This window comes from Asparagus officinalis, chromosome 1, assembly GCF_001876935.1.
Source record: "Asparagus officinalis chromosome 1, Aspof.V1, whole genome shotgun sequence".
NCBI classification, from domain to species: domain Eukaryota; kingdom Viridiplantae; phylum Streptophyta; class Magnoliopsida; order Asparagales; family Asparagaceae; genus Asparagus; species Asparagus officinalis.
Genome location: NC_033794.1, coordinates 113429988 through 113451219, shown reverse-complemented (window position 1 = coordinate 113451219; position 21232 = coordinate 113429988). Strand labels below are relative to the sequence as shown.

The 21232-nt window shown below is 36.8% G+C and overlaps 4 protein-coding genes across 7 annotated transcripts in view; 1 reads left to right on the top strand and 3 right to left on the bottom strand.

Annotated features, from left to right (window-relative positions):
- On the bottom strand, nucleotides 9197-10449 carry LOC109829045 (serine/threonine-protein phosphatase 7 long form homolog). 2 transcript variants are annotated; one of them, XM_020396107.1, is made up of 3 exons: nucleotides 10031-10449; nucleotides 9903-9963; nucleotides 9197-9820 (listed from the first exon to the last, which is right to left on the bottom strand). In XM_020396107.1, exons 1-3 carry the CDS (start codon nucleotides 10340-10342, stop codon nucleotides 9507-9509), a joined length of 687 nt encoding a protein of 228 aa, XP_020251696.1. In that variant the 5' UTR covers nucleotides 10343-10449; the 3' UTR covers nucleotides 9197-9506. The 2 variants fall into 2 exon arrangements, with proteins under 2 accessions (XP_020251696.1, XP_020251697.1); XM_020396108.1 differs by having other exon boundaries at nucleotides 9197-9817.
- Nucleotides 10514-14195, bottom strand: LOC109829041. 3 transcript variants are annotated; one of them, XM_020396099.1, is made up of 3 exons: nucleotides 10803-14195; nucleotides 10619-10707; nucleotides 10514-10542 (listed from the first exon to the last, which is right to left on the bottom strand). In XM_020396099.1, the coding sequence occupies exon 1, from the start codon at nucleotides 13417-13419 to the stop codon at nucleotides 10813-10815; it is 2607 nt and encodes an 868-aa protein (XP_020251688.1). In that variant the 5' UTR covers nucleotides 13420-14195; the 3' UTR covers nucleotides 10514-10542; nucleotides 10619-10707; nucleotides 10803-10812. The 3 variants fall into 3 exon arrangements, with proteins under 3 accessions (XP_020251688.1, XP_020251687.1, XP_020251689.1); XM_020396098.1 differs by having other exon boundaries at nucleotides 10619-14195; XM_020396100.1 differs by lacking the exon at nucleotides 10514-10542 and having other exon boundaries at nucleotides 10549-10651; nucleotides 10746-14195.
- Nucleotides 14219-21232, top strand: part of LOC109829044 (rust resistance kinase Lr10-like) — a 17989-nt gene continuing 10975 nt past the window's right edge. The window contains exons 1-2 of the mRNA XM_020396103.1: nucleotides 14219-14346; nucleotides 19853-19894. Coding sequence (XP_020251692.1) covers nucleotides 14328-14346; nucleotides 19853-19894 — 61 coding nt within the window. The 5' untranslated portion in view covers nucleotides 14219-14327. The remainder of the gene's footprint in view (nucleotides 14347-19852; nucleotides 19895-21232) is intronic.
- LOC109829042 (LEAF RUST 10 DISEASE-RESISTANCE LOCUS RECEPTOR-LIKE PROTEIN KINASE-like 2.5) overlaps nucleotides 19496-21232 on the bottom strand; it is a 2612-nt gene continuing 875 nt past the window's right edge. The window contains exons 2-3 of the mRNA XM_020396101.1: nucleotides 21016-21170; nucleotides 19496-20938 (exon numbers count right to left, since the gene is read on the bottom strand). Of these exons, the coding sequence (XP_020251690.1) occupies nucleotides 19788-20938; nucleotides 21016-21170 (1306 nt within the window). The 3' untranslated portion in view covers nucleotides 19496-19787. The remainder of the gene's footprint in view (nucleotides 20939-21015; nucleotides 21171-21232) is intronic.

Sequence of the window (21232 nt, the reverse complement as noted above, 5' to 3'; positions counted from 1 at the left end):
TCCTTCAAAACAGAAACCAAGTCTGCCCAGGAAACCTCTATGAGTCGACTCATGACTGAGATGAGTCGACTCATGATCACCAGTCGACTCATAGTCGACTCAAAATGTGCACAAACTATGCTTGCCTGCATGAGTCGACTCATGATTTTCATGAGTCGACTCAGCAGAAGCATTTTGCTATCTGGAGCCGTTTTCTTGAGTCGACTCATCAACCCGTCAGTCGACTCATCAGGCTGAGAACTGAAATCTTTGATTCTTCGTTCTTCCGACTCGCTTCACGCTCCATCCTGTGCTCCGCTATGTCGCTTCACACCACTATTCTCAAAATATCATGAGAATCACCTATCCTCAAGCTCCCATGAGGATCACTTTTCCGAAGAGAAGATACACCCGTATCAAATACACTCCTTCTCCGTTGATTGATATATTTAAATATTATAACTTGCTTATTGTGCACTTGCAACATTTACATTTTACTCACAACAGCAATGAGTTGTACCTTGTGCATATCACATGAGGAACTCTTCACTTGTGGGCTGGGATGTAAGAATAGGCTAGTTCTAGTAGTCAAATAACATTTTTTTTAAAACTATATACAACAAATTTACACTGAAAGCAAAGCGCACCAGGATAACGAGGTGGATAAGTTTTAAAGGGATTAAAGCAAAACATACCAGTAATAACTTGAAAAATAAAATACAAATGTGCCAATACGACACTCACATGCTAACTGATTCTAAATGTTATATGGAAATATTGGATGATATTTTTCAAGTTTGCATAATAGGGGTACCAATCTGCCAATTTTAAACAATTTCGGGCATATAATGGCTACGAAAAACAAATGATGGTATATTATGCGAAGTGGGTGAAAGTAAAAGGTATCGGAGTGCTATTTAGCCTAAAAATTGAGAAACAATAAAATAGTGTAAAATAGAAGAGCCAAAGAATCTTTACATACAATCTCAAATGTGAGTGAAGACAGCGAAGAACCTCTTCCTCCATCAGTAGTCCCTCCCGGATCCGTAGCCGCATCTGATTCATCATGAGAAGCCGATCCGCATGAATTATTGATTCGCTAGGGTTTTTTAGAAGAAATTTTTAATATAGACTCACTACCACATTTTATCACAAAAATTGATCCTCTCTCTTTTTTATTAGTAAAAACAACCCAATTTCTGCCTAGTCAGTTTCGTGGTTAGAAATTGGGTCGATTTCTAAAAAAATGTGTTGCTTAATTAGTCGGGGTTAACAACCACGACTAATTAGTATATGATCGAGACCCCGATTCAAGTCTCTGCAAAAAATTAGCAGGGTTGCCAAACCTGACCAAAATTGTCAGGTTTGACGACCCTGACAGTTTTTTCCATGCCGAATTGGTTGCGATTGGCCAATTTCAAGCTCCAATTGGCTGGTCCCCAAATAGTAGGGGTTGGCAACTTCAACCATTTTATGTGGCAACCCCTTAGAGCTGTTTCTAATTAGTTAGGGTTGCCAACTCTGACTAATTAGAAGTTTATTTTTTTTAAACGATCCAGTTTCTGGCTATGATGCTGACGTGACCAGAAACTTGGTCGATTTTACTAAATAAAAGTGAAATGAGTCGAATTTTGGGAATAAATTAGGGAATGTGACTGTTTTGAAAAATTCTCTTTTTTTATTGGAAGGTAGATGAGAGGAAATGGGTAGCGAGTTGTTGAAAAGGCTAATTAAAGGCTAAAAATCAGAAAACCTAATAACTTTGGACAATTATCAGATAAACCCTAATAGCTTGAAAATGTCAGAGTAGTCCTCTTAAGCTTAGGGATCACTAGAAAACTCCCTTTCACTTTGTGCTTTTATTAGAAGAACCTCTAAAAGCCATGGGGCATTTTGTGCTAAAATCTCAAGGTAAAAGATATTTTCTGATAAAATCTTAAAGTTAAAGGTGTTGGACCCTAGAGGGGGGGGGGGGGGGTGATTAGGGTCACAAGGCTGTAATTGTGCAATAAAATAAGACAAGCAAAACACAATATCCAATAAGCAATCAAGTATAGAAGGAAGATAGAGTTAGGAATCGTTATCATGTGACGCGCGATGTGTTAACGAGGTTCGGTCCGCTGACCTATACGTCCGCTCCCCACACTCTCGAGGAGAAATCCACTACACAACCGGTTTGGAAGCCGGAACTTTTTCTACACAGCGATCCCCCTCACGATCTCACACTACCACCAGTTGATCTCACTAGATCACACTCCACACAAATTAATCTCTACATGATCAAGCTCTCAAAATAGTAGAAATTGGTGTAAACCCCTTCTTTACAATGTCCCTATGGCAAAGAGACGATCACACTGAAGCTGGGATGTGAAACACAAAAACTAGAAAGAAACATGTTGAAAATTGAGCTCTTGTAAAAAGACGTTTTCTGCTGAAATATTTTGAAAGAGCTGGGACAATGAGGAAGAAGAAGAGTATAGGTTTAAATAGAAAATCACAGCTGTTTGAACCCATACCAATCCCCCAAAACCTGGGAAAACAAAACTACGCCTGAGAGTCGTGTGAAATCGGCCTGCTGAAAACCTGTACCAGATGACCGTTTAAATAAGCGGAGGTCGATCGTGACTTTTTCGCGGTCGACGCAAGACAGCCCAAAACGCAGTAAACTTCCAGAGAGTTTTGCGGTCGACCGTGCGGGTCGACCGTGGGAATTCTCGAGCTCACGGTCGACCGCCGGCTGTCGACCGTGAAATTCCCTCTGCTGCCCACTGACGAATGAACTCAGGCGCGGTCGACCGTGGCGGTCGACCGCGAACTGATACACTCAAAAACAGGTTTTTGACCCACTTAAAATATTTGTAAAATATTCATTTGACTTCTGAAAATTGTGAAACTTTGTAAAATATTTTTGATACTAAAAACAAATTGTTTGGAATTTTTTTTTTGCAAATAGGTCCTCATACTTGTGAAAAATAGTATTTTGTGAAATATGCTCAAAAATATAAATATGAAAACGTGTGTGTGATATCCCAATAGCTTCAAGTGAAATCGATAACTCTTTGCCTACATTCTAGCACTAGAGAGAAAATAAAAACTAGCTAATATCCTCACAAGAATACAATTCTTGAGTCTTGATGTAGCTTGAGTTGGATGAAGCTTCTTATAGCATTTGGTGTTCTTGAATGAACATTGCTTCATCACTATGCCTCCTCCTCCTTTGGATATTATGGTTGTAGCGCATATTCCATCCAATCCTCCATTTGTGGTACTAACATGCTTGATATGTATATTAACTATATTATCACTTAATAAGCAATTAGTACCGATAATGGTGGTTGTAAAACATCATCAAAACATAAGGGCTAACAAAAGGTACTTTTCTAATAATGTCTACACTTTAAGAGGGTTTATGAAATTTTGAATGTTTTTAATAATCTCTATACTTAAGGGGATTTTTGAATGTTAAGGGGTTATTTGGTAATCATCGAAATCGGAGGGGGTTTTCTAATATTTAGCACATAATTAACTGTTAAAAGTGTGGGTAAATGTCACGAAACCCCATGAAACTTCGGGCGAGTTGCGCAATACCCTCCCTAAACTTATGCATTCTCCTCCCTAAAAAAATATTATCTTGACTTGATGCCGAACAGTGGATTATAGAAAATCACAAACTAGGAATATAAACATGTTCAAAAATAAAAAGTGGGTTATAAAACTGTCCCTATATCATCATCATAATTATGCAATAATTCCCTGGGAGAAAATCACTTGAAATCATGACAGTGCATAATAACTATGACGTAATTTTTTTTTCCTAAATCATATTTGTTTTTAATGCATTCTATAATGAAAGAAGAACATTTAGATATTTTGATGATATTTAAATGGGTAAATTTTTGTTAAAAAAAATCTCAAGGTTGAGTGTTTCTTAGATAATCCTTCATAACTTTCGAAATATCACAAAGCCCCCTTTAAGTTTTCGGGTCTCAAATAAAACCCGTTCAACTTCTAATGTTTTCCAATACCCTACGCCTCGTTTGATACGCAGGAATGGAGTCAAGTGAGAATGGAAAGAATGTAGGAATTGAATGGAATAGATGTGATAATGGAATGCACATTCTCATTCTCATGTTTGGGCACGTTTAGAGAATGAAACAAGAATGACAATCTTATTCTCATTCACATATTTGGTATCATTTGTTCACAAGTGAGAATAAAATTTAGTTTTCTAATAATGCCCTTACAAAAACAAAAAATTTTAAAAACATAAAAATAATTTAAAAATGACTAAATAATTTATTTTTTTAGAAAAATAATTAAGTTATATAGAATGATATTTTTCTTATGGAAATAATTTTTTAGTTGATAGTTATATTTTGGTACACCGCCTCAGCAACAATTTCGGACTTTTGACTTATTAATTGAAAAATAATTTTTATAAAAATTATCTTTGATTATAAATAATTATAATTTCATATTTCTAACTTCTAATGATACATGTCTATTACTTGTATGAGCAGCTAATGCTACTAGCATCGCTATGCATAAACGTATACAATAGACTGAGTTCCATATGCATGCTACACGATTTATGACTGAATTCCATGTGCTTGCATGAAGAGAGAGAGATCAGAAGAAAACACGAAAAATTTGAAGGATTGGAAAAACATTTTAACCTTTAGTCTATATATATAATTTCTATGAAACTTCAAATGCACGTTTAACTTTCAAAAAATTGATTAGGAATAGAATGTTGGGATTTTATCTTTGATTCTTTGTGTAACTTCATGAGAATTAGATAGAGTTAGAGTTCTATCATGATTAGGAGTTTAGGTTCTATCATGATTAGGAGTTTGAGCTCTATCATGATTAGGAGTTTGAGTTTTATCATGATTAGGAGTTTGAATCCTATTCTAATTAGGAAGTTAGGCTAGAGATAGGGTTTTGGTTTCCCTATATATATTCTTCTATTGGTGGAGGAAAAACCATGAAGAAAAAGTAGAGATGTAGTAGATGATAGAGAGAGAGAGGGTTTCGTAGTCTTTATCCGTGCAAAAGATTACAATGAGTGGGCTTTGGAGAGAATATAAGAGTTGATTATGTATGTGAGGTTGAGAGATTGAGAGACGGGAGTTGAGTGGTTCCTCTTATAGTTCTCCCTGATACATAGTGAATTTCTCGTATTGTTGCCCCGTGGATGGAGTTGAGTGGTTCCTCTTATAGTTCTCCCTGATACATAGTGAATTTCTCGTATTGTTGCCCCGTGGATGTAGGTCGAAGTTGGTCGACCATAGTGAATTTCTCGTATTGTTGCCCCGTGGATGTAGGTCGAAGTTGGTCGACCGAACCACGTAAATCTCGGCGTTGTTTTTCTTGATTGTGGTTGTTCTATCTTATTGATTGGGGTTGGCTTCCGCGTTGCGCATATCGTGATAGGCGGGGAGACTGAAATTCTCCAACAAGTGGTATCAGAGCGATGGTGATGGATCCGGGAGCGAGTTTGCAAGATAGAAGACGACGTCGTGCAAAATTGAAGATCAGCGTTACAAAAATCAAGATGAAAATAAAAACAAAAAGAAATTACTATAGCAGATGCATACTGTAGCGGGCGAGAACTATAATTGGGTACTGTAGCAGGAACACTGTAGCGACACGACGGGTATTGTTCACACAGATCCAGCGGCTGAGATTGATTTGTCTTTAGATCAATGATTTGGAGGCGGATTTTGGTGATCCCGTAGTCGTTCCTAGGATTTTTCGACGTGCTGAGTTCATTTTTGGCATCGGTTTCATCAAATTTAAACTCTACAGTGACTGATTTAAATTTTGATCGTGGTTAGAGAATGATGATTTCTTCATGTCCGAAGTTCGATATTCTGCCATTCAACAGCAAGACAGATTTGATGGAAGATAGGGCAAACGAGTATGCGACAGATGAGACTGACGTAGAGACTCAAATGTGATTCTAGCAGTAGAGTTCTCAGCATATAATTATTCAAACCCATCGCGGGAGCAGTAGTTGGTTGGTGTGTAGATTCAAGGAGGACAATGTCAGATTAGGTGGATAATGGAGATGGTGACATTGGACTTGAAGACGATGAGCGCTCATATTCGATTCAAGCCAAGATATGGAGGAGATAGAAGCATCCGGTTCGTAGTGTGGAGTAGGAGATGCGCACCGATATGATTCGAGATGAGCAATGCAGGTGGAGTACAAGAACAACAATAGGGGGAGGCTATTGTCAGGCTGAAGGACAAGCATGATTGATTTACTTTTATTATCAGAGGTGGCGAAGATCTCTTGGTGCACACAAGAGAGGTGGAGGCGCCACGGTGAAGAAGAAGATAGTGAGGATCATGAAGGCATCCAATTGAGAGTGCAGGTGTTCTGATTTGAAGTACGAAAGAAATAGAAGACTCTAACGGGAGAGACAAAGTTTCAAGACGACGATGATATATCTTCAAGGGAGTTTGGGAATCAAATCCAAGGTGGAGATTGTTGGGATTTTGTCTTTGATTCTTTGTGTAACTTCATGAGAATTAGATAGGGTTAGAGTTCTATCATGATTAGGAGTTTGGGTTCTATCATGATTAGGAGTTTGAGTTCTATCATGATTAGGAGTTTGGGTTTTATCATGATTAGGAGTTTGAATCCTATTCTAATTAGGAAGTTAGGCTAGAGATAGGGTTTTAGTTTCCCTATATATATTCTTCTATTGGTGGAGGAAAAACCATGAAGAAAAAGTAAAGATGTAGTAGATGAGAGAGAGAGGGTTTCATAGTCTTTATCCGTGCAAAAGATTACAAGGAGTTGGCTTTGGAGAGAATATGAGAGTTGATTATGTATGTGAGGTTGAGAGATTGAGAGACGAGAGTTGAGTGGTTCCTCTTGTAGTTCTCCCTGATACATAGTGAATTTCTCGTATTGTTGCCCCGTGGACGTAGGTCGAAGTTGGTCGACCGAACCACGTAAATCTCAGTGTTCTTTTTCTTGATTGTGGTTGTTCTATCTTATTGATTGGGGTTGGCTTCCGAGTTGCGCATATCGTGGTAGGCGGGGAGATTAAAATTGCCCAACATAGAAAACATGTTAACCTAGAAAGTTTGAAGGAATAAAAAATATGTTAACCTCTAATCAAAATATAACGTTTCAATCTCATCAATTAAGCACATTATTTCTTGTTATGAATGTTTTAAAAAAATTACTAAAAAGATTAGACATATATGCTTCAATGGAACTTCAAATCATACATCCAAAGATAAAATATTTACTAACCTAATTGCCAATAGATTACGCAACCGAGTCACCAAAAGATAAGAAATTGTTGTGAAGATTAGGTAAATATTAGCCACACATACATATTTTAAAAAGAAATAATGATTGCCTAACTGAGTCGCGTCGAGTCGAAGACGAGATTTGTTTCTATTGCAGACGCGATGGAACTAGGGCAAAGTCAAACAAAGAATAGTATTTTAATATTTTACATCTATTTGTATATTTGTACGAGCAGCTAATGATATTATTTCTATAGAAATAATTTTCATATGAGAATTTATATTTATTCATATCTTTTAAGGAGGATATAATCGGAAATTATTTGATTATTTTATTCCCACTTAAGTGGGAATATCAATTCTTTGTTAAGTGGTTGGGAATGACAATTCCCACATAAAATGAGAATTGATAAGAAGTGAGAATAGCAATTCTAGCGTTTAAAAATACATCGTGTTTGGTACGCATGAATAAATAGTTGGAATTGCATTCAACTCCCAATCATTCCCGCGTACCAAACGAGCGTAGAAGGTTTACTCACGTCTACTACTTTTAACTAAAAAAGCAAAACCTTAAATTTTACTGTTTGTACAACAACAAATTTAATATTACTGTTCATACCACAGTAACCCCCCAAAAAAAATAAATAAATAAAAAGAGAAAAAAAAGAAAAAAAGCAAAGTACAAAAATTTTAACCTTAAAACACTGTTTATTTTTTCCCTCGTTCTTGTGGATGGTGATTTGAATATTTATAAAACATTTCACATATATAAAAATTTCCTAGCGCTAATATATAAAGAAAATCAATAAAACTTGTTAACTTGTGTATTATTTTGTTAACTGGTTTAGAGATTCACTCTATAGATAGTAGTAAAAAGAATTATCGATGAAGTTTTTAGAAATAGTTATATACAAAAATTATATTATCAATTTGGCAAAGATATACCTCGGTAAATAATATCGGCAACAACGCTTGAGCTCAATACTTTTTTGGATGAAATTAGAAACTTTCGGATTTAAAAATATAGATCATTACGTTATTATTATTGAAATTTTATAACTTCACGAACTATAACCTCATAGACTGATGAGTCATTCTTTTGCTAGTCGTGTATGTTCCGCTTATTTAGCTCTCTCATACAAAGAGCCAAATAATAATAATAACAAGATAAAATAAAATTAAGGAAACATGTTTCGCTGAAAATTATAAAAGCTTCCGTGTAAAGTCCAAGGTCCATCCATACACGTCTTCGTTCATAATTTCCATATGTTCATCGAGCATTTTGCAGATCCTATCAGAACCGTCGGCAGGGCACTGTGCAAGAATTATTCAACTCTTGAGATGCCAGATAAAGGGATATTTTGGACATTTTACTGCCCCCTCGTGGTGGCCGGATTAACTCTGATATAAGATTTGCACTCCTCTCCTGTAATTTTGCCATTTACACATTTCTCCAGCAAAACCGCAAAGCCCAGTTCGGAAAACTGGGCTACCTCTGTGGGCCAATTTGCCGGCCTGATTAAGATCTCTCCTGGGCCTCAGGGCTACAAAAATTAGTTTCATTGCTACAATTTTGGAGAAATTTTTAAAACCAACCATTTTTAAAATTTAATAGGCAAAATCGACCTAAACTGAAAAATATTAGCAAAACCGACCCTTTTCAGGAGAAAAGGGTCGGTTTTGCAGCGGAGGGTGATTTCCGAAGTGCACGGGACTGCTAGTCCCGTGCACTTGGTGTTCAGCAAACCCGCTGCTGAAACCCAGTGCACGGGACTATCAGTCCCGTGCACTTGGTGTTCCAGCAGCTGCTCTCTGCTTAAAAGTCGGGACTAGCAGTCCCGACTTTTAAGCAGAGAGCACTACCCGTTTGCTGAACACCAAGTGCACGGGACTAGCAGTCCCGTGCACTCGCTGTGCACATTTTTGTGCAATTTTCTCTACATTTCAAGTAGTTCCTGTGCATATATCAACACAAACTTCCTCTAACAAGTCACATACTCATTTCACCACTGCATTTCATGTAGTCCCTGTGCATACATCCACACAAACTCCCACTAACAAATTACATACTGATTTCACCACATACTCATTTCAAATCAAACAAATCACATCACACCACAAACTCCCACTAACAAATCCAGCATAATAACACCACAAACCCACTTAGAAATCAAACATATCACATGATATTATCGACTACAAATCCAAAAATCACATCCCTAAATAGTTTTGTAATGTATATAACCTGTAGTTTACATACATCCAAGAACTCTCCTCCTCCTCCTTTGTCTTCGTCGTCCTCCATACCGCCCTTCGACGAGTTCGTGATCCGGTTGCGTTTGTGGTTGTGACGGTCCAGCTCCATCGTCGACACGTTGGGAAGGTCCAGCTTCATCGTTATTTCTGCGTCGTCCTCGACTTTGTCGCTGTTGTCGTGTATATACGAATGACCTTACCTCCCGTCCATCATGACGATCTTCGTGAGTTCGGTGTAAGGCTTGTTGAAGCCTCTGCATTATAGCCTGATATATTGATACATGTTCATGTGCTTCGGGATTTCTATCTGCTGCGATAGATAGTTCAAAAACAAAATTTCATATTAAATTTGATATTACAGAATGTAAATTTGAGATTTAATTTTTTCGTACCTGCTCGAGCCAATTCCAAACCACGATTTGCAAGAGTTTGAACTTCATCTATTGCTGATACCTGCAAATTTTTCAACACATAAAGTACCAATAAAAATGGACTTAAATCAAAATATGAAAATACTTACTAATTCTCTCTCATCTATACCCCGGGGCACATATCCTCTTTGCGACTCAACCGGTATTGTGGTCGAATGAAGTATCCATCTTCGGGTTATGTCCCAATACCAAGTGTAGTAATCTGATTCCCGAGGAGTTGGTTCAATTTGGTTGACAATACAAAAATGCCTATCATTCCATTTGTGTATAAAAGCTTGATGCACGATCATCCAGTTTATTTGTTGGCCTCCTTTCTTTGCCTTCCTCTCTATCTTTTCAACAAACTGCGGAACATGTTGTGCAAGACCATATTGTCGAAGCACGCGGTCCGGTACATGCATTTCTACTATCTCCAAACATATAAGAGGAACTCTAGCTCTCCATACAACTTGGTATTCTGTGCATATTGGGGGTAGCTGAGGTAGAAATTGGGTGTAGGGCTCCCATTCCATCTACCCCGCTTCCGCGATTTGCGCCGCGATAGCCCCGCTTTTTGCCGCTTTTTACAACACTGATCAACCATAACGATACTCGGACCTCTCTGTATAGACAATGATAGTATAAGAATGCAATATTATGTAAATGCAAATATTACAATTATAAAGTAACTGAATTACCTCTGTACAGGATATAATATGTGAACGATGCTGAGCCTGGTCATATAAGACCTCATCACTAACCGGCCCAGGATCCATGGTGTACAAACCTGCACATATAATTATACACATGTTAATAATCAATCATATAGTAATTCAGTTTCTTTATTAAAGTATATAAAAATAAAAAAATGATATAAATTACCAATTAGTTGCTATCTATTGTGTCTAGATGGACAACGAGGTCGAGTATGTCCCGGTTGTTTGCAAAGACTACATTTTTTGTGCTTGACCACTCCTTCTCGCCCTTGATCCATGGTTCCCCTAATTCGCACAGATCGTGGTCGACCTGCTTGTCTCCGGTACTGAGGTGGAACTATATGTGGTCCATTATATTCAGGCCAATACCGACTATCATCAGGTGGATGAAAACTCTCACTATATGTCTTTTGATAGTGAGCTGTTGAATACCAAGGCGAGCAATACCGATTTCTGGGAATTCTAGCACCTCCCGGCTGATTAGAAGAAGCCGCAAGCACATGTGCACAGGGTATTTTTTGGAGTTGTGGTATGTTACATGTGCAAGTGCAATCAACATCAAATAGTTTAACGGTGTAGATACCGTCACAATCTTGTACCTGCCATTCGTTGTCGTTGAATACAGTAATTTGACATGATCTTGCTGCCTCAATTCTTCTATGCAAAATGGACTCATTTTTTGGTGTGTAACGTGTTGTCCAGTCTATGCCATCACCACGCCTTTTGTTGAAGTATGCGTTTAGTCTATAGAATGTTCTCGCAACCAAAGATTGTATTGGCATAGCTCGTGCTCCTTTAAGAACGCCGTTAAAGCTCTCGGAGCAATTAGTCGTCATCATGCAAAACCGCACACCCTCATCCTTACATAATGCCCACCGATGCTCGAATTGAGGCTTCAAGTTATTTTCAATCCAATTATGTGCATCTAATGACAAAGACTTGATTTTCTCCCTGCAATGTTCATACACTAATGTGTCGGTCGCACACCCGGCTTGCCACAAAAGATTTTGCAAATTAATCTCACCGTGTTTTTTCTTGAAATTATCTCTTATATGCCTTAAACAATATCGATGGTGATGTGGTGCACTAAAACCCTCATGTAACGCCCTTATAATTCCTTTCATCCTATCCGAAATAAAGGTAATTATTCTTGGCGCACGGACACTTGGAATCCACTTGTATATAAGTTCAAAAAACCACTTCCAACTAGACGTATCCTCCACCTCCACGACTGCAAATGCTAGAGGAAATAACCCGCCATTTGCATCTACACCGGTCGCTACAAGAAGCACGCCTTTGTACTTTCCATATAAATGTGTACCATCAATGCTCAATAGCGGACGACAAAAAGTGAAGCCCTTAATAGCAGGACCAAATGCCCAAAACACGCGAGTGAACCTCTCCATACCCGGTGCAATCTCTTCGGATAATATTTCGTATTCAGTACCCGGATTATTTCGTTTGATAGCTTCAAGATACTGTGGAAGTAATTCATATGATTTTTCCCAATCTCCAAAAATTTTAGACAACGCTTTTCTCCTTGCATCATATGCCTTATATTTAGATATCTTAATCCCCCGCATGTCATATACCCTCTGAAATATCTGACTTGCATTCAGATCAAGTTCAGCTCTAACTTCAGGCATAATTAGCTTACATATATAAGAAGAAGATGCAGAATAATCATCGACATCCACCGACGGGTTGCAACATGTATGAAGTCCGCAATATCTACATATTACAAATTGCCCATTTGATGATTTTCTCACAGCGGCATTTAGCAACCAAGGACATTTTTTATTTCTCTCATCTTGCTCATTTGCATTCTCTACTTCATTCTTATCGTTAAAGAAGCATTTCACATTGTAGTTTGTTGCATTAGTTTTTACCGGCTTTAATTTGACCCGATTCTTGATGGACCATTCTCGGATTGCAAAAATCAGTGCCTCCTTGTTCTCGAATAGATCCCCTTTTTTAAAAGTGAAGTCCTCAGGTCGTTGTAAATTTGGCCCAACATCAACAAATCCAGCTTGAGAAGTATTTATCCAATCCTCATTATGAAACTCGTCGGGCAACGGATCTTCAGCTTCCACATAATCATTGTTAACGTTAAATTGCTCCATCCAACGGGCGTCATCATCTATTCCAGCTGCCACATGCATGCTATCAATTTGCACGCCATCTTCTTCAAAATGATCTGAATCATCATCTGCTTCATCTTCTATAATTGCTCCGACTGGTGGGTAACCCGTAACATGAACTGAAGCGTCGTTAAATATATTAGTTGACGTCCCACCGATAGAATACTCACTTAAACGTTGTGGTTGAGACCATGGCTCTTGACTTGGAGATGTCATAAAACCAATCGACTCGTTGTCTAAGTCAAGCATCCGAGAAAACTCTCCTTGAGGTCGTGAAACTTGGGCAAATTCCTGAATCGGATACTTCTCAATAAACAACTCAATTGACGCTTGCTTCTCGACTAATTGTTTCATGTCATTCAATTCCTCATCTTCGGTAATCTCCACGGCAATAGTTCTACTCTCATTTATAGGACAGTTGAAGAACACCTTAATTGTATATTCTTCTTTCTTAATTTTAGTAACTCTGTGTATTTCCCTAGTCATTCCATCAAAATTACACGACTTAGATAGCATGAACATTTTCCGAGAACCTCCATCATACACCGGCAAATTATTCACTCCGACGCCGAGGCTCCCATTAAAGAAACAAATAATGGATATGGAGTTCGTCATCGAAACTGAAAATACACAGTCCATCATATGCAAATAATCTATTAATATCTGAATAAATCAACATCAAATTTATTACCTTAATCAATCTCAAATAATGGCTACACCCTTAATTATTATTCATCATTTGTAAATAATTGCTAAACCCTAACCCCCAAACCACATTATTCATCCTATTGCACAAAATAAAAACTAATCCTACCCAATTCTAGCAAAATTAACAGCAAAATTAACAGCAAATTTGATGAATATCCCTCTCAAAAATAATTGTTAAACCCTCTCATATGTAAATAATTGCTAAACTAAACCCTAACTCCCAAATTAACAGCAAAATTAAAAAGAAAAACACACCTGAGAATGGGGGTTCGGTGGGCGTCGATGGTGTCGGATGCGCGACGAGGTCGGAGGGCTAGGGTTAGGCGGCGACTGCAAATGGCAGGGGGTCGAAGTCGAAGTTGAAGGCTAGGGTTTGGGGGGGTTGAAGGCTCAGTCACGAGAGCGTCGGGGTCGGCGGCGACGGAAAATGGCGGTGATCGGCGGCGACGGAAAATGGCGGTGATCGGCGGCGGGGGTCGACGAGGCCAGCAGGTTTTTTTTTTCTTCGGGGGAGAGTGGTCACGAGATCGCAGAAGGAAAGAAGGAACGAAACGAACGAAAAGAAAGCGGAGTTAGTGGGGTAGGCGGACTGCACGGGACTACTAGTCCCGTGCAGTTCCGTAATTGCAAAATCGACCCTTTTCGGTTGTTTTTGCTAATTAATTTCTGAGACGGTCGATTTTGCACAATAAAATTGAAAAATGGGCTGTTTTAAAAATTTCTCCTACAATTTTTACAGTGATTAACCAGGGCGGAAAAGGGGGGAATCATCGATCTTTAAACATCTGGGTGTTTTGCTTTCACTAAAATTTCTTTAATCGCCGGTGGAAGCAGAGAAAACGATGCTCATTAACGGCAAAGGTTTCGATTCTTATTATCTATATTTTTCTTCTGAATATACACCGAGTATTTCCGTTAGGGTTAGGGTTTTTTAATTTTATTTTTATTACCTAACACCAACGAGAAAGGTTAAAGAAGGCAAATTTACCTAATAGCTGCAAGTGATAACGAGCTTTCGAACTTTAAAACTAATAATACGGTCTTGAACTTCCATAGATTGTTCACATAACCATCAACGATTTACTCGTATAAAGAATGCCTCGTGAAATTCCTCTTGTGGAATTTTTGCATAAAAAAAAAAGCGGAGAAAGCCTGCTGACACCATCACACACGGACACCTAAACTTCACTTGCAAGAAAAGCATATGTTATATTAATATGTATGTTTCGATGTAATTATACTTTTTATTCATTGCTCGATCTATTTTATCTTCTGCATCTTGTATCAAGGACCAATGTCCAACTCAAAGAAATGATTTTGAGTTGAGATGGATTGATTAGTTTAACAGATTACTTTTTTTTTTTTTTTTGCAACCACTTGTAATAGTTCACTTTCAAAAGTCCTATTCATATTTAGTATATTTCCTGCGTCCTTCACCGCACTGCTCTCTGCTTGTTATCTGACTGGCGTTTATTTGGATTGGAAGCTGATGGGGCATAAATGATATCCGAAAAGTTACAAGTGCACAACCAATCAATTTATAGTATAAAAAATTATCGATCGCATGAGAAAGGTGTTTGTAAGAGAATATTAAAATCGGTTCTTATGTTGTGTGTGTGACAATTAGGAGTGATGAATGTGTTTCCTGAGAGATAGAGAGAGTGTGAGTGGTTGTGTGCAAAAAATACGATTGAGAGTGGATATAGTAAAGAATAAATGTAAGAAAAGAAAGAAATATGAAGGAAATAAAATCAAGAAACAAATAAGAGAAAAATCAAGAAACATATAAGAGAAAAATCAAGAATTAAAGAAAAAAAATTAAGAAAGGAAGAGATGGAAGATTCAATTAAAGATATGAGGAATCTAGAATTGAATCCACGAGCTAGTCTCACTTATAAAATATGAATCATTCTCTTTTTATCACATTCTACTTTAGATTTATTAAGTATAGATTATCAAACCATTCAAGGAAAGTATAACCTATCAAATTATCATCTTAAGTAAAATTATTACTCATGAAAAGAATAACAACTAAATAGTAATTCTAGAATTCCTTCTACCAATTAGTTCTTTAGTTGAATATCCTAAGCATAAACATTTTAAGCATAAGAGAATGATTAACAAATTATAAAAGAAATAAAGCTAGTTTCATGCAATTTCTAGAGTTCCTACAAGTATTAATTCCACACCTAAAGAAAAAGCAATTCCCTAGAGGGTTCTAGCCTCAAGGCGAATCAAAAAAAATAAAAAATAAACAAAAAGAAAAACTAATCCCAAGAGGGTTCTAGCCTCAAGACGAATAACACAAGAAAATAAATTCTAAACTACAAAATAAATTCTAAGAACTAAACTACAAAATAAATTGCAAGAAATAAATACGAGAATTTAAAGCAAGAAAAAAAAGACATAAAAGTAAATCTATTCTATAAGTATGAAATAAATCTAAGGCAAGAGGGTTCTAACCTCTTGGCTATTTAAACAAGAAAATAAAACAAAAAGAGAAAAATATTAACAAAGAAGAAATTTACATCCCAAGAGGGTTGTAGTCTCAAGGCGAAAGCAAACATCCATCTTGATCTTGATCTTCATCTCCATATTCATCTTCATCATCAAATAAAGAGAAGGGAAAAAAATATGAAGAGGTGAAAAATTCTTTTATTAATTGTAACAAGAAGTTACAAATTTGGAAGGTATTCTTATTTAAGGGTAACTCTTCTCTCCAAATGAAGTTATAAATTTTTTCACACCCTCAACCCCTCACTCTTCACCCCTATTTATAGTCTATAACAATGAATAAGAGCCCTTAGATCAAACTTGAGCCTCAAAGCCACTCAATTTTAGCCATTGAGCTTTTGGGCTTTGACTCTTGGGCTTTTTGCTTATTTTCTTCATTAATTTCTTGGGCTTTTGTTGTGAGATGAGATCTTTGACTTTTTGCTTTAATTATTCATTAACTCCTTGGGATTTTGTTGAGAGATAAAATCTTGGGCTTTTATTCTTCATTAACATGCAATTTAAGATTAAAAAAATTATTAATGGTATATTTATTCATGTAAAATAGATAATGAGGGCATAAAATTATAATAAAAATATGATTATCAGTAGCAGAAAGAAGTAAAGATGAACTGTCTCTTTGATTATAACAAGTCATGTTCAATGGTTAAGTATATGATCTAGTTGATGTGCAGTTAGAGCTAGAGATTAACTTTGTGATAGTGATCGACAGTCTCATTTACCAAGAAACTGCCACAGGTATATGACAAGAAAAATTAAATGAGGACGTATAGTCATTGCATCTGTGCGCTGTCTTTTCAGTTCTTTCTTTTTTCTTCTTTTTCCTTCCACAACATAAGATTTAATGTACCTTCTGCTCTGACCAGCTCCAATTGTACCTTTTGGCTGAAGTATTTCAATTGTTTTCTTCTTTATTGTTGTTGCATTTTATTTATTTTGAAGGGATTTTATTTCTTTTGCCTAAGTTTTCTAAAGTTGCATACTTATCAAAACACTCACAGGTCTGGCAACTATAATTTACTTTTTCTGGACAGAGTTTCTTGTCATCCAATTTACACTTTATTTACGATTCGGATCATCTCTGATACCAAAAAGTAGTAGAGAGACCACTACTATATCATAACTGTTGATTTATTTTGTGGGTAGTTGTGATTTGTGTTTGAGTGCTAATTAGGCAAGAGTGCACTTTGTGAGGGTATGAATCATAAGTCATAACCCCCAGAGACATATCAACGACCGCGATTAAATTAGTAGTCTCTCCACTACTCTTTTGGAAGCGGAGAGGATCCAAATCTGTGTATTTAGTTTCTTACATAATTTACTTTTCCCTCTAATTACATCTTTGTTAACTTCTATCTTTTGTATTTCCTTTAATTATTATATTTACTTCTTTATTTTCTCTTTTATAATCTATTTCTGTTATGTTGTGCATTTTAACTTTATTTAGCTTCAAAATAAGTTCCATGTTCTGCATATGAGTTCAGAATCTATTTGCACCTGCCGCCTCTACATCCTCATAACACACGATCCTGTTGTTATATCAATACAATGACACACTTGAATCACAGAGCAGTTGTGCAGCAGACTGCTTCTTGAAATTAAGATAATAAAACTTAGGTTTGAAATCCCAGTTTCATGGGGTGAATTGGGTTTGCTTTTTTTGGTATCTGTATGGGGAGTTTGTTGGAAGTGTTGGCAACAACTTTGAATCAGAATTACAAAAATTATGCACCAAATTAGTTTCATTTTCATAAGCGAAGATGATAAAGTTAATAATCTTTATATGAATAATTAGGAAACTTCTGGATAGCAGTAACTATGCATAAATTAATTTAGAGTTATTTCTTGTTAGTTGTTACTTATTCAACATATGCATAGAGTTCCAATGAACTTTATCTAGGATCCTACAAGTAGGATTTTTTTTGGATCCTCACAATCCAAAAGTATATGTCGTTAGAACATTCAATTTTAACCATCAATTTAAATATGATTTACTGTATATGATATATAAATGACTTGGAGACAAAAAACAAACAGTTTTAAGTTTTCTTACCCAGGATGAGCACCTTACAAAACTAGTCTCAAAAAGGCACGTTGAACAAAAGAAACATATTTTTGCACCTTCTAGGTAGAGGGTAAGGTTTTTGCTTTTAGGAACTCAGACGTCAAGGTAGTTGCTCTAGACTCTAGTTAAGAGAGAAGACAGGCTTCTTTCACAAATTTTTTAACACCAGTTTCTATAAGTGGATTATATTTATTTGTGGATTCTAAGCCATGAGTTTTGACCTTAAAAGACAATTATACCTCTTACAGTTTCACAAAATCTAAAGCTTATTTAATAACTGATCGTTAATCTCACGTCTTTTTTGGTCATTTTGACAACAATATGGATTATAATCCACCTATTTGCTGAATATTGTACTATTAAAAATGGATTATAATCCACTAAATTTACCAAACACTCTGGATTATTATCCAAGTGGATTAAAATCCAAAGTTCCCAAACATGCTCTAGGAACCATGCTGCAACATATTTTTAATGAGCGTTAAGGTATATATTCTGTATTTTGACTGGCACAGCCTCTGATTGAAACTTAACATAGTCTACGGCTTTGCATGACTAAACCTTAACGTTGAATTTTTGAATTCAAACTCTAGTATAAGTCTTGATATATAAGTGCAGAAATTCACAAGTCTATTTTGCTCTTTCCATGCTCGATGCTATCTATATGCTATATGGAAGCCGGTAAAGCAACACATTCATACATCAATATTCTCATCAATTTACTCTGAGCAAAAGTCAAATTACCATCACACTTTTGTGTTTGGTTAGAGGTTGTTTGAACAACTATGGAGTTGTAACATCATGTAGTTCCAACTCCTGATGTTGTTTCGCTCTTCAATTTCAACATAGGAGCAATACCTCTATTTTCAGCCTAGTCTGTTGCTGCCACAACCTCTTAGTGTTTAACATCGTCCAGCGACTCCAACCAAACATGCATGTCGAATTTTTTATGTAGTTGGAAAGACATAGTTCTCCAACTACCTATATCCAAACACACTTTTAGTGGTGTTCCCTTCAATATAACAATCTTATTGTTGAGGTTTCCCCATTACAGTTAGCGTTACCCAACATTAATCACAGCAGCTAGTCCAAGGGTGGGTTGTTAACCTCTGAAGACAACCAAAACACTTATTTCTAGCTGTCTTCGAAGTAGTTAGATACGACTGGATGTTGGTAAATGGGATAGGGAAAATGTAGAAATTTCTTTGCCATGTATACAAGTTCGAGCAGTGTAATGTCCGTAGCCTAAAAATGTACGCATATACATGGATGTAAAATAAATCTTATTGTAGCCTAAGCATTGTATAAGGAAGTGTCAGTCACATGATGTTCTTTAAGTAGTTACATAAAACAAAGATGTCGTTTTTTGGAAGTTGCCTGGGCGATAACCTGCTAAACCCCAATATTACCTATACATAGTTGGGCTCCCCAAACATCATGATACAACAAAAACATTCTTGAAATATCTTCCAATATGAACATATCTTCTAATATGAATTACATCGAAATGAAGGATCACTATAGAAAACATAACTTGAGCAATGAATTCCTAGAGACATGTAAAGCCTGAGTGAAGCTAATCCCTGAAGCTGTGCTTATTACATACAATTTATGAGTCAAGACATTAGGACCTTGAAGTTAAATCCATTAGCAACACGAATGATACATAACCTTCTAAAAATTTGTGATAAGCCTGTTCTGAGAGGATGCAAGCATGTTTGTGTTAATCCTGTTCTGAGATGATGGATAATTCACTGACTGATGAATCCATATAAAATTGTTCTGCAGGTGTTGACACTATTGAGGAAAAGAAAGGCTTTGGTGGCATTGGTAAGTTTTCAGCATCAGATTCCAGCATTTCTACAACTTTGCTCATTGAGGGACGGTTTTGTGGTTGCATTTGGATACACCATAACCCTACTTTACATAGCTGTCGTTCTACCTCATTAATCTCACCAAGAAGTTCTCTATCTGCTTCACCAATCTCAGTGATTTCACAAACTACAAGCTTCTCTCTTTGATCAATGCGATCATAAATCCATGAAGGATAGTAAATTTGGCTCGAGTCATCTGCCTGTAGATTCACATTCCTTCTTCCTCCTGCTATTTCCAGCAGTAACATTCCATAACTATATACATCAGATTTGTGAGATATAACCCCAAAATTTCTTGATATGAGTTCAGGGGCTATATACCCAATCGTTCCTCGGGCAACGCTGATAGATACTATGCTGTTTTCCTTTGGGTACAGCCTCGCTAGTCCAAAGTCTGAAACCTTTGGATTGAAGAATTCATCAAGAAGAATATTTTGAGGCTTGATGTCGAAATGTACAATCTTCATATCACAACCACGGTGTAAGTAATCTATTCCCTGAGCCACACCCAACGATATCTCCTTGCGCTCTTCCCAAGTAAAAGTATGTCGACTGGTTCCATTTGATGATGAAAATATGTACTTATCAAGTGACCCCTTAGGCATGTATTCATAAACCAAAGCCCTCTTTGATCCATCTGAACAATACCCAAGAAGTTGCACTATGTTTTTGTGGTGAATTCTACCAATCGTGGAGACCTCATTGATGAAGTCTTCACCATTGCAGTTTGAATTTCCCAACATCTTTACAGCGACCAACTGACCGTTGGGGAGTTTGCCTTTGAAGACGGAACCAAAGCCCCCTTGTCCTAATTTTTCTTTGAAGTGATTTGTTATTGTTGAAATCTCGGTATAAGCATATCTTGTTGGTGTCAATGGTTTCTGGGTTCGTAGAAATTTCTCAATAGCATTCACTGGTACAAGCATGTGGAAGTATTGGTACCTGATAAATACCCCCATACATATAGGAGCAAATATAAATCTTCCAACTAGTGTAAACACTGCAAAATGAAGTGAATAAGTAACGAGATAAACGCTATAGAATCTGATGCCAGGAAGAATGAAGTGTGATTCTTACGGAATAAGTTTAATGCCAAGATAAAGGCTATAGCAAGGGGAAGACCGCTTGGATCCTTGCTTTCATATACACACTCCACGAATCCAATCTCAAGAAGAATTATATAGACAATGGACTGATAAATGCCACCAGAATTAAAGACACTCGTGGATGCCCTACATGCATAAATTTCATAATCAGTTTCGCCTGCAAGGTCTTCTATTTTTATCATTTCATA

What these genes read in the sequence shown, in the direction of transcription:
- LOC109829041 (XM_020396098.1), bottom strand. Translation starts at nt 13,419, where the DNA reads ATGATGGACTGTGTATTTTCAGTTTCGATGACGAACTCCATATCCATT.
- LOC109829045 (XM_020396107.1), bottom strand. Translation starts at nt 10,342, where the DNA reads ATGCATGTACCGGACCGCGTGCTTCGACAATATGGTCTTGCACAACAT. An exon ending in GTATAGATGAGAGAGAATTA is followed by an intron (nt 9,964 to 10,030) that starts GTAAGTATTTTC and finishes AAAAATTTGCAG; the next exon opens with GTATCAGCAATAGATGAAGT. An exon ending in TTTGGAATTGGCTCGAGCAG is followed by an intron (nt 9,821 to 9,902) that starts GTACGAAAAAAT and finishes TATCTATCGCAG; the next exon opens with CAGATAGAAATCCCGAAGCA.